At 40.4% G+C, this 18534-nt stretch overlaps 1 protein-coding gene across 1 annotated transcript in view; it reads right to left on the bottom strand.

Moving 5' to 3' along the window:
- GPC1 (glypican 1) overlaps window positions 1-18534 on the bottom strand; it is a 1908824-nt gene that overhangs the window by 123480 nt on the left and 1766810 nt on the right. Inside the window, exon 7 of the mRNA XM_044070103.1 lies at window positions 14178-14311. Coding sequence (XP_043926038.1) covers window positions 14178-14311 — 134 coding nt within the window. The remainder of the gene's footprint in view (window positions 1-14177; window positions 14312-18534) is intronic.

Below are 18534 nucleotides of genomic sequence, written 5' to 3' on the forward strand. Positions count from 1 at the left end.
CAATTAAGGTAAAGCCCTATAGATATATATATATATATATATATATATATATATATATATATACATATACATATATATATATATATATATATATATATATATATATATATATATATATATATATATATATATATATATATATATATATATATATATATATATATATATATGTACACACACACATATATATATATATATATATATATATATATATATATATATATATATATATATATATATATATATATATATATGGATCTACCTTAGTAGATCGACATGTTAAAAGAGCGAACACGAATTAACCGACGCCAAAAGATCGCAAGTCACTTCACCGACGCCAGAAGATCGACAGTGCACAAACACGACATCGCATAACCGACACATCATACCAACAAACAAAACAAATCCCTATCCAAAACCCACACACACAACACAAGCACACCAAAATCCTTACAAACAAACACTAACCCATACATACACAACTATCTACAACCCTAACCCAAACCCTTACCCTAAGGTCCGTCACTATCGCACACTCACCTAACCCGCGCCCTAACCCTAACTCACTTATCCCACCCCTACCCCTACAGACCACTAACATCGCACACTTACCTTACTTGCACCCTAACCCTAACTCACTTATCCCACCCCTACCCCTGCAGACCACCAACATCGCACACTTACCTTACTCGCACCCTATTGTCCGTCACTACCGCATACTTACACATCCTTTCCCCATCGCAGTGTTCTCAGTGTCGGTGTCTTCCTGTGTCGGTCTTCTGCCTTGTCGATCTTCTGGCATCGGTAAAGTGACTTGCGATCTTCTGGCGTCGGTTAATTCGTGTTCGCTCTTTTAACATGTCGATCTACTAAGGTAGATCCACATATATATATATATATATATATATATATATATATATATATATATATATATACTTTCCAGTAAATAACAGTAAATATGCAAAAAACACTTATCAATGAAAAAATTGCAAAACACTTAGCCAGAGCCAAGAGAAGCACATCTGAACTCGACGCGGCAAATGAGATCTGGAGATTGCACTGGTGCACCATGGGATACCTGCTTAGCCACGAGCCAACCAGAAGTCTTCGAGCTTGAAAATCGTCTGAGTTGGAGCCGATTAACCCATACGTAAAGATGAAGGTGAAATTGGACTACCTAACATCACCAGCTTTCCTGTGTACTGTCAGAGATATAAAGCAGAAATGTTAGTGCTTTAGTCTGTGAGCAAATCAAAACTAGCTTGCTGGCTCTGGAGAGGGGGACTTTGACTTGTGTGGCAGCTTAATTTCCCCAGCCCACTATGAGTGACAACGGGGGAGGTTCCATGTATAAATATCAGTCCTTAGGATAAAGTCATTGTTCACTACCACTGCAGTCAGTTTACAGTAAAGCACCCATCTGCCAATTTGCTAGTCACACAAATAACTCTTTAAAATAACAGTTTGAGGGTTCCAAGTTCCCATCTCTCAGTGATAGTCTTACTAGCAGGTGTAGATCGCTGGAACAGGGTAAGCTATCCTTCAAGTGTAAGATTTGTTCCTTTATTTTTTAAAAACAGTAGAATCCCTCATCCATCTTGAGCACTGTGCAGTGCCATTTGGGGAAGCCTACACCCCACCATCAACAGACATGCTGATACTGGATGTCAGACCTGCCAGCTCCAGTGGTTTAGATATACAATGCCGTGACTATGTTCCAGGTGACCAAGTTTGTTTAGGGGCTCACACACTTGATGGAGCTGACAGGTGAAGATGCATGTACCCATCCTGGAGCAAAGGTGGTGCAAAGCTGGCTATGGTCTGCATTTTACCCTCAAAAGTGAGATGACAATGTCAAAGCACAGTCCTGGGGTATGCACTCAGTTCAACAAGCCACTGACATGTGGTAGCCTTCATCATGAGTGCAGAGACGCATGCATCCACACAAGGAAGGTACTGTGAGTCTTTATGGTGATGCAGTTCACTCAACCCTACAGCCATGGATGGGGTTAGGGCATCATAAATACCCTCACAGCTGGGAGACATCCTGAATGAAGTCCCTTTCAGAAGGCTCTTGCCCAACTGATTTGGGGAATTCCCCATTGCAAGGAAATATGAGAGTTCTAGTACAGCAGGGGGAGGGTTGTTATTTGGCAGGCATGGTGGTAAAAATAACCTAAAAAATTGTAAGCACCTGTCTCTGAAGTATATGAAATATCCAAAACAGTTCCTTCACTAGTATGTATAGCTTTTTCATAAATTACATGTCCAATTACTCCTGACTGCAGTGACCCACCACCTATAACCAGACCATTTTATAATGAAAACAGGGGGTTGTCCAATTTTGTCATCAGAAAAAGCATGGTGGTGGCATCAGTAGCTGCCCCATCCACCACCACCACCAAAACCTCCTGACATAAAGAAAAATGTCCTCTAAGCTGCAGTGCAGTTTTTTTGTAGTAATTAAAACAGGAAACCTACTCACCCACTTACACCTCTACCCCTTTACAAGAATGCTGCTAGGCGCCTAATACTCTATAACCTTTTACTGAAAAACATCTTAATAAAAAATGGGCCGGCACAGTTTCTGTTACTTTTATCTAATTCTCCCAGTGAATAACCTGCCCCGACAACAGTTACCAAATTGAGTTATAGGATCTTTTTCTCATTCCTCTCTCTGTTATCTTTTATCAGAAGCTCGCCCATGAACGGAAGTAAACACTCATGTTTTTGCATAATTTTCTATAGGGTTTTCAACAGCTGGCCATAATGTTTGTATTTTTAACATCTTTCCCCTATGTTTTAAATGCACCATCTACAGAGTCTCACCAAATGAATTTAATTCCACATGAGAAACCGCAAGGCAGTATCCTGAATGGAGCTGCACAAGAAAAGCACCCCACTTTATTGGAACAGCTTATCAGCATCATAAATCCCCCTTTTCCCATTTTCTACATAGGGTCAGCGCTTCAAATTAACTGTTGTCATCTCTTCTGGTTCCCCTATCTTCTTTAACAGTAACGACTGACTAACACTGGTCTTCTCTCAAAAATCCATCCATCTCTTTGCTGGATGCTAGCGTTTCATCTTCATGTATTCCTGTCTCTCCCAAATCTTCTTCACCATATCATTTTCTGCTTTCCTGGACATGTGCCTGAACCATCCTAATCTGTTCTCTTTGACCTTCTCTGCAACTTGGAGTGACTTGGGTTCTGCTCTGATGTCCTCATTTCTTCATCTGCCTCACAGTGTGTGCATCCTACCACCCATCACAGGCACTTAATCTCCATCACCTCTATCTTCCTCAACTGCACTGCCTTTACTGCCCAGATATATATCACATACAGTAGTACTGTTCGCACCATTGTTTTTGTACACCATGCTTTTCTGCTTCTTTGACATTCTTCTGTCAAACACTACCCCTGACAACCTGTGCTAGTTGGTTACTGCCCCTCTGGTTCTAGCTTTAACATCCTCATTCAGACTTCCCTTCTCTTCAACCACCCCTCCCAGATACTTGAAGCTGTTAAGTTGTTCCACTACTTTCCCTTCCATTTCAATTTTCAGCTTCTTCTGAATTCCCATTTGCTACTATTATTGTGTTTTCTGAAATCAGTGTCATCCCATGTGCCTTGAGTTTTGCATTCTGTTCCCTTCCCCTGTCATTTGCTGAAGTTCTTGTTCAGAGTCTGCCTATTTTGTTATTTTGTCTGCATACATAATCTATGTTGATTTGTCCACTCTGACCTGTCTGCTTATGTACTCCATCACCAATATGAATAATAGTGGGCTCAGAACTGTAGCCTGATGGTACTTGTGCCCCTGGGTCCTTGTCCATCCATCCATCCATCCATCCATCCATCCATCCATCCATCCATCCATCCATCCATCCATCCACAACCCCTATTGCCCATTTTTGCACATGGGGTTAGGGTTTCAGTTCAACAGTGGCAATTGTTTAGAGCCAAGGTTTACAAATTCTACCAATGTTTCTGGGACTTTAAACCATTGCAGGACTACTCAAATAAATTTTCTTTGGTCCTTGTCATATGCTCTTTCCAAGTCTAGGAATGCCCATTTAGGCTCTTTCCTCATATCTAGCTTCTCAACTAAGTGTCTCACTGTAAACATTGGGGCAGTTGTACTACCTACTGATATGAATTCAAACTGCACATCTCCCATCTTACTTTCTCCTACTCTGTGCATTCTTTTGTCAATCACCCTACTTTTATGCAGTGTGATAGGCGTTTGATACCTTTATACTGCTCACAGTTGTGAATGTCCCCTTTGATCTTGCACACTGACACTAGAATGCTTATTCTCCAGTCAGCTAGGACATGTCTTTCTCTTCATACTGCTATGAGTTCCCTCTGGAGCCATTTCTCCCTAACTCTCCCAATATCTTGATGATATCCATTGTGACCTCCTCTGAGCCTGCTGCTTTCTCTGGCTTTATTTTCCTTAGTGCTGTTTTTGCTTCTTCTAGGGTGGGCTCCTCGTCTTCTCTCATTATACGCTGTGTCTTGGGTTTTACAGCTTCTGTTGGGCTTTCTTCATTCAAAAGCTGCTGGAAGTAGTCCTTCCATCTGCCTTTGAAGCCATGTGGACTGATAAAGGGTGTCAGATGACTATCTTCTTCATCTTTCTGTCCTTGGGCTACATTGATGCCAGTAGTATACCTGTTCAAATGACACATACCGGTACTGCTTTTGTTTCACATTTGGACTTATGTAAACTGAATACTTGTATAAGAGTGAATTTGCTTAGGAAGGCAGACAACTGCAGCTCAGCACATGCTTGCAGAGTACTGTGTATTCCTCAGGACTGCCTACAAGTGCTCAAAATGCTAATTCTCAGATGACTACTGCTTACCTCTCTAAAATAGCTTTCTAAATCTGTAGGAGTTAGCATACAAAATAGTGGCATGTTTTTTAACTTCTCTACTTTATATCTGTTTGCATGGTACATGTGCAAGTAAAACTAGATGGGTTGGGTGTCTATGAATGGCTTTATTTTTTTATTTATTTAACATTTGTTTACCAGGAAAGTCCGACTTGGAATGAAGCCAATTTTCAGCAGACACCCAGGGAAAAACACTCCAGATGCATGCCTTTGTAACATGGGAGGAAACCGGAGCACCTGGAAGAAACCCACACAAATGCAGGGAGGACATGCAGACTCCACACAGAAGGCACCCCAGCTGAGAATCAAACTAGATAACCTCTTGCTGTAAAGCAACAATGCAACCGCTGCACCACTGTGCCATCCGTTTTGCTGATGTATATCTGCAGCATGAAGTGCGGGCAGTTACTGGGGCTTGCCTTTGACTACACACTTGTTCAGGGGACTTAGGTGAGTATGCTCATCTGGGTTATGTGCAGCTGTAAGCTGCACTACTGTATTCAGAAATCATGTTGTATGCATGATTCACTGCTGCCATTTTACTTCTCAGGAATGTCACCATTTTATGAGAATATTTACATAGCAATAGCTACCTCCGAAAGTGTGCAGTGGAGAGCACCTGCATGCTGTATCAATAAGAGCAAGATAGTGATTTATTATCTTCATGTCTGCTTCAGAAAGCAGCTATGGGATTCTTACATGGGTCCATTCTGCAAAGTTGATTCTTTGCACAACCTTGATGTGGTTTTGATTTTAGTAACAATCATAACCAGGACAGAGGAACAGTGTAGACATCAATATGATGAGCTCTGACTCCATCACCCTGATTATCTCCAGTTGTGGGAGGTAGAAGTTGGGCAATGATACCCCAATGGTATTGTACATAGACTGCATTGCCATTTTGTCTAAGTATGTTTGAGAAACAGTTATTCCTACTGGCAGGTGTTTGTCTCACTCAGCATACCACAGATGTGTGGGCTACTGTCTTGGACTTCTATATTAAGTGTTATTGGCAGTTTACACTATGAGTCACTGAGTACATTTATTGTGATTTCAGCAGTACCTGTAATGCGGCAGGGTTATGCTGACCCATGTCAAGGTGCCTTCAATGTACCTAATATGCTTTATGAATATGTGCAAAATCTGCATATTTATACTGCTGTATGCAAGGTGAACAGACATGTGCCTGCTGCCTGGTACACAGCTGCAAAAACACACATAAGGGAGTGTAGGCAGTCATAGTTCTAGCATTTTATTTCACACCTGTCACACTTCTCTGACTTTATCCTTTCTCTTTCAGAATGGGTAGAATGAGGCTTGAACCATGTCCTCTACCATAGGAGATAGGAGAAACTACAGGCCAGGCAGAGTTAGTTGTACTGACTAATTCTGCCTTGTGCTTTAAAATATTCAGCCTATTGATAGACTAGATTCACTCATACACATAATCTCATTGTATCTTCCACCAATAATAAGCAGGAAGCTGCACCATTGCCCACCCATGCTAAGGCTGTAGCTGAGGAGAATGATGGTGATGAAGCTGAAGTGCCTCACATAGGGAGGGGGGATGCTCTTCACCATCAAACAGACTGACAGCATTTCCAGACGTGGCCCAGCCCCAGACAGAGCAGTTGATGGAGGCTGCTGTGGAAATAGCAGTGGGCAGGATATGGTTTGGATGAAGAGCTTCCTGGAGCAGATTACAGAATCACTTATCCAGCCAGTCGTGGCCACTGGAGCACCTGGGAAAGTGTGTTTCATACCACCAGTCATTCTGATCAATTATCTGGTAGTTTATCATAGGAATATCCCTCTGGACAGGGCAGCAGGTGTCAATACTGCTGTTTGTAACCAATCTTTTACAGGGCCTGGTTTACTGTTCCTCTTGTACTGTGTCCCATACTCATTATCCAGGTCTCTAAATTACCTTGTGTCTAGTGTCAGTTTGTATATGTAAATTGCACGTCTCCTTAGCTTAGTGTGCATATATCCACTTCTCTGGGTCTGTGTTGTTGTATGTGTGCCTGTCTGCATTTGCACCCTGATCTTCCTCCTTCATACCCTTTTTTCACCCTTCTCTTCATAACTTCTCTATAAAGAAAAAAACGAGGGCCTTACTCTTGCAAAAATGTGTTGCCCTGCCTTCCCCTATCCTGTATAGTAGTATATATTTCCTTTCTGTGTGACCCTCTGCTAGCTATGTTCCCCATTTTTTATCTTCTTATGTACCCCTTCACTCCATTTTTATGTATCTAGCAGATGTTCACATATGCAGCTGCAAAGAATGTTTAGCTTATGTAGCTTTATGCACCACTTTATGCCATCCTGACAAAGGACAAGCTAGTTTTCATATTTATTATTTTAAAATGTATCAGTTTGTGAAGTAACATTTTCAGTTCTCGTGAGGTTCACACACAGAAGTGCAAAGTATTACACTTTTGTGTACATATTTCACTACAAGGGAATTGCTCAGATATATGTACTCTGGAATGCAGCTGTCTGCAAGCAAGCAATGACCATCTTACTTTGATTCTCCTAAAATTTCAAAAGGTGAGGTACAGCACTATCCTGAAAGCCCAGGAACCTTGACATTTGCTTTGACTTCAAGAATGAGTGAAAAGGAGCCATTCTGGTGGCAGAGAGGGATAAAACTCTATGGCTTAGTCAACATGGGTTTTATTAGCAACTCAGGTGACTGATGGTGTGGCAGGGAAGGGATGGGTGTGCCCATCCTGGGTGGAAGGGTGCTCCTTGATACACTCCCTAAGGTGAGTCATGGTCCAAAATGGGTAGCTACTATCAATGGGAGTGGTTAGGACATAAAACAAAGCAAAGCAAAAAAAAAAACACACAAAAATTTTTGGACAGAAGCACAGATGGCCAAGCCCCATGGAACTCTTAAGATCCATAACCAGCCCCAGCAAATACCAGAGTAAGTCTGGTAGGTAGGAGGATGACTGGTAGACCTGGTATAGACAAGTAACACTGGGAACCAGTAAACTTGAGGTTTGAGGGGACCAAATTAAAAGAAAAACGAATGGATGAAAAGGCCAGATACGCTACCTGTCTGAACATAATTCAAAGTCTGCCTGTCTACAGAATAAAATTGAAAAAGGCGACATGACCAAAACATGACAGAAGAGTCACTTTATACTACATTGTGTTACACAGGACACTTCTAAAGTGCTCTTTCCTTATACAGATGGTTGACAGGGTGAATGCTTTATAATGTTCATTATAGGAACCGTAGCTTGACTGTAGGTAGAGAACCTAAGTTAACAGTTATCAGCTAAAGCCATATTAGTGGTGCAGTGATGGGGCATTTAGTGTTCCTTCCTCACAGTATTTGCTTCTGTGGTTTGGTTCAGGTTTCACTTAGGCTGTATCCTCTGTGGATCTGTATTTTCTCCCTGTGTGTCTATGAGTTTTCACCAGGGTTGCCAGTTTCTTCTCACATCCCAAGGATATGCAGTAGGTTATCATCTGAACTGCAAACAGATGATTGTGAGTTGTCTTGAGTGTGCACACATCCAGTAATGGACTGGCATCCTAATTTAGAAATGGTTCTTTACTTTATGACTGTTGCTTATCAGGATACATTCTGACTCCCTAGTAGCCCTGAAACAGACACAGAAGGTATCACAGACTGAAAGAAAAACATAATAAATGCTGCTCTCCACAGCAGTTAGAAAAGAGAGACTAATGTGAACATGAATTTAAGCAAAGGCTGACAGCAAGTTTTTTTTTTTTCAAAAAAAAATTAACAATTTGAATAGTTTTCTGAACTGGTTAACCTAAAAAACTGTGCACATGTCTCTTTGTTTGGGAAGCAGAGTGGAACCATCTACTTTGGCCTGTTATATTTTACTTTCTTGTGATTTTTTTACTTTCTTGCTCACTAGTTCAGACTTTACTTCTTGTCAGGGCTTTGTAGCAGTGAAACATCTATAACTGGAACTTTTGTTTACCATACCTTAACTCCATCTCTTCTCTGTCCATGTGTAATCCCTCAGACTTTGGTACTGGCATTCCCTGTCTGACAAAGCATGTTATTTTAAAGAAGGGACTGGAAATGGAGAGAAGGACACTGAAGAGATGTATTGCTGCATGGAGCTGACAGCTTAGATAAGTGTTGATTGTTATGCTCTGGGTTGCATATTTTTTCTGTACATGCAGTGGGTTGCTTTGAGGGGACAACCACCTCCACAGTGATGCTTAACCCCCTCCCCACATGCCCAGTCCTTACTAGCATCATTCATCTTTTTTGAATCTTGGTCTCCACAAGGAGCAGACATTGTGCATGCCCACGCATGTTCCCCTTCTCCTCCCCTCTGAAACAGATAAGGAGCATTTTGCCTTATGCATTCATAGGTATGTACTAGGCTAGCTGCCTTTCTGGGCCACTTTAAGCTTAGACAATTTCCCCTCAATGATGACACTAAAACTCAACAGTCTGTGTCTGTGAGGTAAACACTGTAACCATTTTGCCATCTGTAACAAAAGGAGATACTGCCAGCGCAGCTATCTGCAATTTTGTAAAGAATCATATGCCATTTATGAATATCAGCATGATTCATGTGCTTGCTTGTGTTACAAATGTATTAGAACTGCATGTTGTCTATATATCAAACTGTGTGTACAGAAGTGTGTGATGAAAGTGTTTGTAAAGCACCAAGCTTAAAGATGTATCCACAGTGTACCCTACTGGAAAAAAAAACAGAAATGTATATAAACTATTGTAACTGTATAAGTGTGTATATTTTAACAGTGGGAAATGGCACATAGAAGGTTAGTTTGCAAAACTTCAGAAAAACAGTTGAAATTAAATTATTTTATAACTGCACCATAAATGATGGTTTCAATGCAGCAAGGAGACAGGATGTCTAAAACTAGGGAGCCTTCTGCATTGTCTTGTGTTTTATTTCTTCCAGCAGCTGCAAAGATATAAGAGCTATGTATTTTTCACAGGTAGATGCTAAAGGCTGATCTATCTAGCAATGGGGGTTCAGCTTGGGAACTAAGTCAGATGACAAGAAGTGATGTCATCCTGCAAGCTAACCCAGCAGTAATATTTGATATTAATTTAAGAACTCTCTGAGAGAGGCTAAGCATTTCGCATTTTGTTTTTGACCTGACAAGAACATCCACTCACCACATCTGCCTGCTTGTTGCTCTGTAAGTAAGTTAACTAGGGTAGAGCAATTTCTCTTAGATACAGACAGGAATATAATGACGTATAGCTTAGATGCTTTCCTTATTTGAGACTGTCCTGCAATGTTGTTCTAAGTATTTCCTGTGATTTTGAACTCTGGTGTAACTATTTATTTACTGAGTATTTTCTTGTTCTTTTATTATTTATTATTAAATAGATTTAAACCTTTCATTGTGGCTGATATTTGTGAGACATATTTAAGTTCTAGGAGTACTTGCATATTTATTTGGTGGCATTGTGTAGGCCACTCCTAATAGCCTTGCTCTTGGTCAAACTACCATTTGGATTATTTTATTTTTTATTTTATTTTACATTTGTTGACCGTGATAGTTCGACTGGATGCATGTCCATTTTCAGCGGAGGTCCGGGGAGAAAAGCTCCAAGGATAAGCAGATAAAACATTACATAATACCAGCATTACATATTACAAACAGACTATTTACAGAGATTACATAAGTAAGCAAGTTAAACAAGTTCCACAGGTTAGAGTTAATCCTGAGCGCAAGTCAGGATTAAATTAAATTACACAGTAAACTGGTTAACAGATGTTTTACATATTCTAGAGAGAGTTAGCCAGGCTTGATACATTGACATAGCCAGTTAAGTGACAAATGTTGTTTGAGTCTAGTTTTAAATTGACCTAAGGTGGAAAGTAAGGTAATATCATCTGGAAGAGAGTTCCACGACCTACTTACAGAGTTTGCAAAGAGCGAGTCACCGGCTGTGTTATTAATTTTGCTAGTCTGAATTAGTAGCTTGTTAGAGAATCAAAGCAGTCTAGGATTGTTATAGGGGGTGATAATATTTTTAAGTGCAGGAGTATTGCCCAGATTATAGAGGATTTTATAGGCCATAATCACTTGGTTATACTGGATTAGGCTGGGTAGTTCAAGCCACCCAAGCTGATTTAGATTGATGCAATGATGTGTCCTAAAAGGCAGCCCAGTGGCAAACCTGGCAATGTGGTTGTAGCAAATTGAAAGTTTGTTAAGGACAGTCTTGTTTAAATTTGAGAGTAGAGGGGATGCATACAGAAGGGTTGAAAGAAGGTGAGAGCGAGCTATGGCAATTTTAGCTGGATTGGTTAGGAAGGCTTTTATTCTGTAAAGTGACCCTAATTATGTATTGATGGTTTTGATAGTTTGGTTAACATGTAGGTCGAATTTTAGATTATTGTCTATGATGACACCTAATAGTTTTGAAGAGGGGTCAGGGGAGATTATTGTGCCATCATTTGAATTTATAGTAAAGGTGAAAGCGGTAGACCTATGTGTTGGTGAAAATAACAGCATTTTAGTTTTTTTAGGATTTAGAATCAGACGATGTTCAGAAAGCCAGTTTTCTATTGTATTAAAGGTGGTCTGGGTAGCTGACCATAACTCTACTGGAGATGTGGCTGAGCAAATCAGAGTAGAGTCATCAGCATATTGGATACAGCTGACTTTTGTGATGACAGTATAAAGGTCGTTGATGAAGATGGAGAACAGCAAGGGCCATAGTATAGAGCCTTGTGGTACTCCAAGGGTGTTAGGTAGAAGGTTAGAGAGTTTGTTCTGCCAGAGGACAGCCTGCTGTCAACCATTCAGGTAGGATTAAAACTATTGAAGGGGTCTAGTATCTAGACAGAATGTTTGCAGGGTGTGGATTAAAAGGTGGTAATCAACCATATCGAATGCCTTGGAAAGATCCAAGAAGAGGGCTGAGGATATATAATTATTGCTGCGATTATGGTTTATGGTGTTGGTAAAGGCTGGGAGGGCTGAAGTAGTGGTGTGATAAGGACGGAAGCCATGCTGAGTGTCTACCATAAGGTGATTCTGGATTAGGTGGTGCATGAGTTGTCTATGAATACATTTTTCCATAATCTTTGCAAGTGGAGAGAGTATAGCTATTGGCCTATAATTGGAGAATTCAGTAGAGCTGCCTCATTTGTGAAGTGGGATTACATAGGATATTTTCCAGATGGTGGGAATTTTAGCTTCTACTATGGTTCGATTGATTAATATTGAGACGGGGTAAGCAAAAGCATCAGCTGATTTTTGTAAGTACTCGGCAGGGAGTTGATCAGCAGAAAGTGTAGTGGGTTTTAATGTTTTGATCAAGGCACGGATAAGTGAAGTGGCAACTGGTTGAAAGCTGAATGTGAGTAGGTTTCTAGGGGTGCTACTTTCAGGACCAGGGGAGCTAGGAGGTAGTTGGCTAGCTAGGGCTTGAATTGTCTCAGTAAAGAATCAGTTAAAACTGTCAGAAACATCTTCAGGGGTTTTATCAATAGTAGTAGCAGGGATTGGGGTTGAAGTTTGTCCTGGATGTAGTAGATTATTTAAACCTGCCCAAAACTTCTGAGGGTTATTTTGATTTACTGTCTGTAAATTACAGTAGTATTTTTTTTTGTCTTGTAAAATTGATTTTTTGGTTTTGTTCCTGGATTGCCTGTATTTAATGTGATCTTGAGGGTCTTTAGAAGAACGCCATAAAGCCCATGCTTTGTTTCTAAGGGTAATTTTGAGTTTAGACTCTTTAGAAAGCCATGGCACAGTTTTTGCCTTGGTTCTCTTTGAACGAACAGGTGCATGCAAATCAAGGATCTCAAGGAATTTGTTGTTAAAGTATGCTACTGCTTCCTCTAAGGGGAGGTGTTTTAGAATAGACCAATTGCATGAATTTAGTTCTTGTTGGAATTTGGCAGGGTCAAAGTTTTTATTGTTTCTAACCTTTCTGAGTAAGGGTTGTTGGGAATTAATGGTTTTGTGCTTAATTACATATGTGAGAAGGTGATCGCTTAGGCCATCAAGGAGGGTACCAGAGGTGTACAGTTGGGGGTGACTATTTATGAGTACCCAGTCAAGTATGCTTTCCTTTTGGTTGGGTTTACCTATCCTGGTAGGGGTGGATATAATTTGTGTAAATGCATGCAGGTTAATATGGGTGGTTGGGGATTCTGAGGAACAGGTGCCCCAGTCTATGTTAAAGTCTCCAAGTAGTAGGGTTTCTTGGGGGTAGTGACATGATAGCCAGTGCAGGATATCTTCAAGTGTAGATATATTGTTACCTGGGGGAATGTACACAGAGATGATATTAATGCATTTATTTTTATTAAGTTGCAATTTGGTGGCAAGAATCTCTGAATTATTAATCTGAGGTGGTTGTATTACATCTATGGTGACATTCAACTCAGATTTATTAGTAGTAACATTACACAGTAAGATTGGACCCTTTGTTAAGGGCCTTAAAGTAGCTGATAAAGAGTTGGATGGTGGCAGTAATAACTACCTTATAGTCTGGGCAAAAGGGGGTATAGCTAGTAAACCTGTGCCAGCCTTTGCCAGGTGTGCGTGTGTGTTTGTGTATAAATCAAATCTCAAAATGTGTGTGTGTGTGTCAGCTACTTGGTCAAGGACATGATGCACTGGACAGAGATGGCGCGCGAGGTCTCGGCTTGGCCACTGAGCTGGGATCTCATTTCTATAGCTGTGCCAGTGGGGAGTCTTACTGGGGATTCCGAGAAAGAAGGAGAAACCAGCCCCAGACTGACTGTGGTCTCTGTGTGTTCTTAAGGGAAATTGCACTTTACTGTGTGTGTGTACTTGTCATCCTCCCAGTGTGTACGTCCCTCACTGTTGCCAGTGGTGAGGATTAAGGCTCCTTGATTACCGGGCCAATTGTGAGGTGTCACACCATCCACAACCCCAAAATTAATCCATATACCTGGTGTGGGAATAGAACCTGCAGCCTCCTGATTTTTTAACACCAAGGGCAAGTGTGCTACCTACTGAGCCATTGGCAATTCCTATCCTCTAGCTCATGGGCTGCTTCAAGAGCTCATGTTTTCTTGGTAACAGGGATTTATCTCTAGATTTCAAAAAGCCAAATTGATTTTTACCTTTTTAATGTACACAATCATTTTTGATGAGTAAGCATAGCCCCTTTCAAATATGATTAAGTGATATGCTGTTGATACTGGTGATGTGTTTTAGGATCTACTGAGTAAAGTATCCAAAAAAGTCTGTTTATATATAAATTCATGTTAGTCTGAAACATGGCTAATAAATACATTCCTCACCTGGACTTGGTCATTCCATTCCAGCATTTGTCTTCATTGCTTGGAGTTGCTGCTATTCTTTCATTGCACAGTGCATTAGGTAGAGCTACCCAGTAATCTTTTATGTCTCTAAGCTTTACTTTTACATCAGAAACCTGAAAGAGAAAAGTTTCAAAGAAGAAATTGGGATCTTTCAAAAGAAAGTGGTCAGAGTTATGAGCACAACATGTTGTATTGGACAGCTCTTGATTGTTCTTAATATGACAGACGATACTAATTGCATTGTCCCTAGCTCATAATGTATAGAAAATGCTCAGTAATACAGAACATTAACATTGTTTCTAGTGTTTCTTAAGATGTAATCATGGACATCAAGTTGCTCTCACAAACTGAACTCAGCTGTAATCATGGAAATTAAGCTGTTCCAACAAGCTGAGCATTTGGGAAGGACAAAGATACATGACTTGTTTTATTTTCCAGTGTGGGGCATGCTCAAAACAACGAAAAACAGAGACTTGAAAAATCTAATGAAATACACTGCGTATGTTAAATCTACAATGTCCATGAGTGCATGGTAGTTCATTACCATTCAAAGGTCACAAAATGTGAATGCATCAGAATGTGGAACAACATTCCAAAATCCTGTAGAGATGAACACTGACAGCAGTCAAAATCACATAGATATTTAAAAACCAGCATGATCAAATCAATAACTCCACAGAGACAACCTTTTAACATGAACAATCAGATATTTAAACATTTCACACAGTATTTAGTAGCCCTACCACACTCAGCGAGAAGTGCGTCTGCTATCGACTTTTTCATGAGCACCTGCATAACCATGAAAAGGAGCTAACAAAATGCAGTGTCATTCTGATTAGTGAATGTGGTGGTTGATATGATCCACAGCAACCATATCTGTAATTCTAACAGCTAAACTTTAAACTACCTCAAATCATCAGAATTCCACTTTAGACCTAGTTAACTGCAAAACAATGAATGGGAAACTATCTACTAAACATGACTGTAATGCCAATGAAACTCTTTAGCTTCAGACCTGACTCCTAATATCATTACAGCCACCTGGTAATAAAATGGAATTATTAATTTGTTTGCAGCCCTAATTAAGAATCATTATTGACTGGCTTTACTTATTCATGTAATTTTTATAGAAAGTGTGTGTAAATGTAAAGATCATAAATGCCCTTTTTAAAAAAAAAATGATACCCCTGAGAATGGCGGCCCTCCATTTTGTAAGTAAATGCACTCCTTATCTGCTAGCAGTAAATAAATCCTTCCGTTTCTGTCCAGTTTCCCAGAGTCCAGTCTGGCAGCATTTCAAACAGTATAATTGAGCCTAGATTAGTTTTGACATTTGTCATTTTGTAACAAATACGCTATTACTGCAGAAAAATAAAATGCAGTGGGTTTACTGAAGAACACTTTCCTAAGCAACATTCATGCTAGCATTAAGTTTTTTTATATAAAAATTCTGACTTGGACAAGCATGGAATGCATATTTCAGCTCTGATGAGAAACAATTGTCAAGTCTATTTTGAAGTACCTATTTATGTCATGTTCCAGCATTAAAACTATATGTGCTTGTTTCTGAAGAGTAATACTGTTTAAAATTACATAACAGAGGCATCTCTGAGCAATACCTTTCTTAGCTTTATTTTTCCCTTCTAACTTGCTTTCTTTTAAATGAATTGCAGTATTGATAAGCTTGTATATTCAGTGGGTTTCCACAAGGCACATGCTGAATATTTTCAGCTGCTACAAATTTTTTTTTCCCTAAGCGAAGAAGGTAGTCTATTTCTCTGACCTGATGCTACATTATACAGTGAGTTTTCTGAGATTTTGCTAAACCAGAATGGTTGTTTTAACCATGTTGGTATTTTTTAATGCAGTCTGCCAGAATCAGCCATAGGCTCTTGGCTTTTGGTTACTGGCAAATGTACTTGCCTCCACCATAGTGCCTTTTTAGGCAATGTCATAAGAACAAAATCCCTGACGTAAAAACAGCCTCTAGAGAAGGTTATGCTGCTTAATGCTAGGAATCTAAATCAGAAACTGCACTCACTGGAAGCACTGCTTACTTTGGAAGATGCCGATGTCTGTGCAGTCACAGAAACATTTTTCAAGGCCGCATAGAGTACCCCAGCCATGCAAGGCTACAACGCCTTCCACATGTTCAGGCTGCAAAATAAATGTGAAGGAGCCAGAGGGGGAGGTGTATCCATCTTCATCAAAGACAAATGTACCTCAAGACTGGTTAAACAGTACGACTCCATAGAGTTCCTCCAAGTCTAACTAACTGTAGGAAAGTCCCCCCCCCCCCTCACGTTACTGTTAGCTATAGATTCCTCACCATGAACCACAAAAATTGCACTGCCTACCTGGACCTACTTGAGTCATTTACAATACAGCCAAACATCCTGGTCATGGGTGACTTTAACTATCCTTCCATCTATTGGGAAACATATGAGCACAAAAATGCTCACTCTAAGGTTCCTGTAATTTGTTAACACAAATGTCCTGGAACAGATACTCTGCACCTCCACAAACTGTGCTAATGTCCTCGACTTAGTACTCACCAACATGGGGGATCGTTGCACCACCCCATGTATGGCACCCTCCCTAGTAAAGTCCAATCATAAACCAGTCTCTTTCAAAGTAACAATCATACCTGACTCCCCCTCAGAAGCAAAAAAGGTTGAAAAGTTTCTCCAAAAAAAACTATAGCCTTCTAAGTGACAGCATAATAGTTTCAAACCCCCTGTCACCACTGACAGCAATGACTCCTATAGTGAGGTGTACACTAATACCCTGTATAAACACCTATATAAGCATATAAACTCAGCTGTACCCGAACAGACCAAAACAAGGTCCTCATCCAGCATGAATGGGTTATACAATAAGAGAAAGAAACTGCTGTCAAAGAAAAAGAGGGAACGGTCTCAGCAAAGGAAGAACACCCTCCACAGCTTGAACAAGCAAATTAGACATCTTGTAAAGTCCTCTACAGCTAACTACAAAACTAAATTAGCATTCCTATCTAAGGATAATCACAAGGCATTATTTAACTCCATCTGAAGTCTAAAACGGAAGGCCCAGATTTGTGCAGAATTAGTAGTGGAAGGTATCACTCATACTGCACCTGTGAAAATTGCCAACCTGGTAGCAGCCAGATTTGGCAAAAACTTCACCCCCCCTCGTCCCCACCAATCATACTTCAAAGCATAACTGTTACCAGTCTTCTACCTAGTATCTCCAAAGAGCAAGTCATAACTGCACTCTCCAAGACCAAAAGCACAGCCTCTATGGGACTGGATAACATTCTAGGCTGCTTACTAAATGAGCTAAAACAGGAGTTAGTGGAACCATCGGGTACTCTCTTCAACCACAAAGTACTGGCTTTGTCCTAGCTGAATGGAAAACAGCAACCATAATCCCCTTGCACAAAGGGGGTCCCTCAACCAACCCTGGGAATTATAGACCCATAAGCCTAACCAGCCTTATCTGTAAGGGCATGTATCAAATCATCATGGACCTTATCAACAAGGAAATAGAAAACCTTCAAACTCTTGACCCAACCCAGTTTGGTTTCATTAAGGGCAGATCATGCCTGTTAAACCTAGTGGACTTCTTCAAGAATGTCACCAAAGCCCTGGATGAAGGCAAAACAGTACATACTGCCTATCTTGACTTAGCCAAGGCATTTGACACAATCCCCCACTCAGGCATCATTGAGAAACTCACCCAGCTGGGGATTTACCCATACATCATTAGATGGGTAGCCAACTGGCTCACTGACAGAATGCATACATTCAAAGTTGAGGATTCCACCTCTGCCAGCAGACCTGTTACTAGTGGTGTTCTACAAGGCTCTGTGCTGAGCCCCCTACTGTTTGGAATCTACTTCTCAAAAGTTCAGACAAAAATAGATGACCTGTGGCTTACCAAGTTTGCTGATGACTGCAAACTGGGTGCAATCATTGAATCTCTTAATGATGTCAACATAATACAAAATGGGCTTACACAGACAAATGATTGGTGCCAAAGCCATGGATTTAAACTTAACACAAAAAATGCATTATCATTCCCTTTGACAAAGAAGTCCTTGCAAATTACAATATTAATACCCCCCTAAGTTGAAACCCAGTAGTGAGAGATTTGGGAATGCAGGTTGATAGCAGCCTTAACTTTGATCATTATGTATCCACAGTGGTAAGGAAGGCCTTCTACATTGCACATCTCATAAGTAAGGGCATAGCATCCAAAGCAAAGGAGGTTATAACTCACCTGTAGTTGTCACTCATCAGACCAATAATAGAGTACAATGCTCCCTTCTGTATGTAAATCACCAGACACCTGC

This window comes from Protopterus annectens, chromosome 4.part1 (assembly GCF_019279795.1).
Source record: "Protopterus annectens isolate FY-2018-M chromosome 4.part1, PAN1.0, whole genome shotgun sequence".
Classification (NCBI taxonomy): domain Eukaryota; kingdom Metazoa; phylum Chordata; order Ceratodontiformes; family Protopteridae; genus Protopterus; species Protopterus annectens.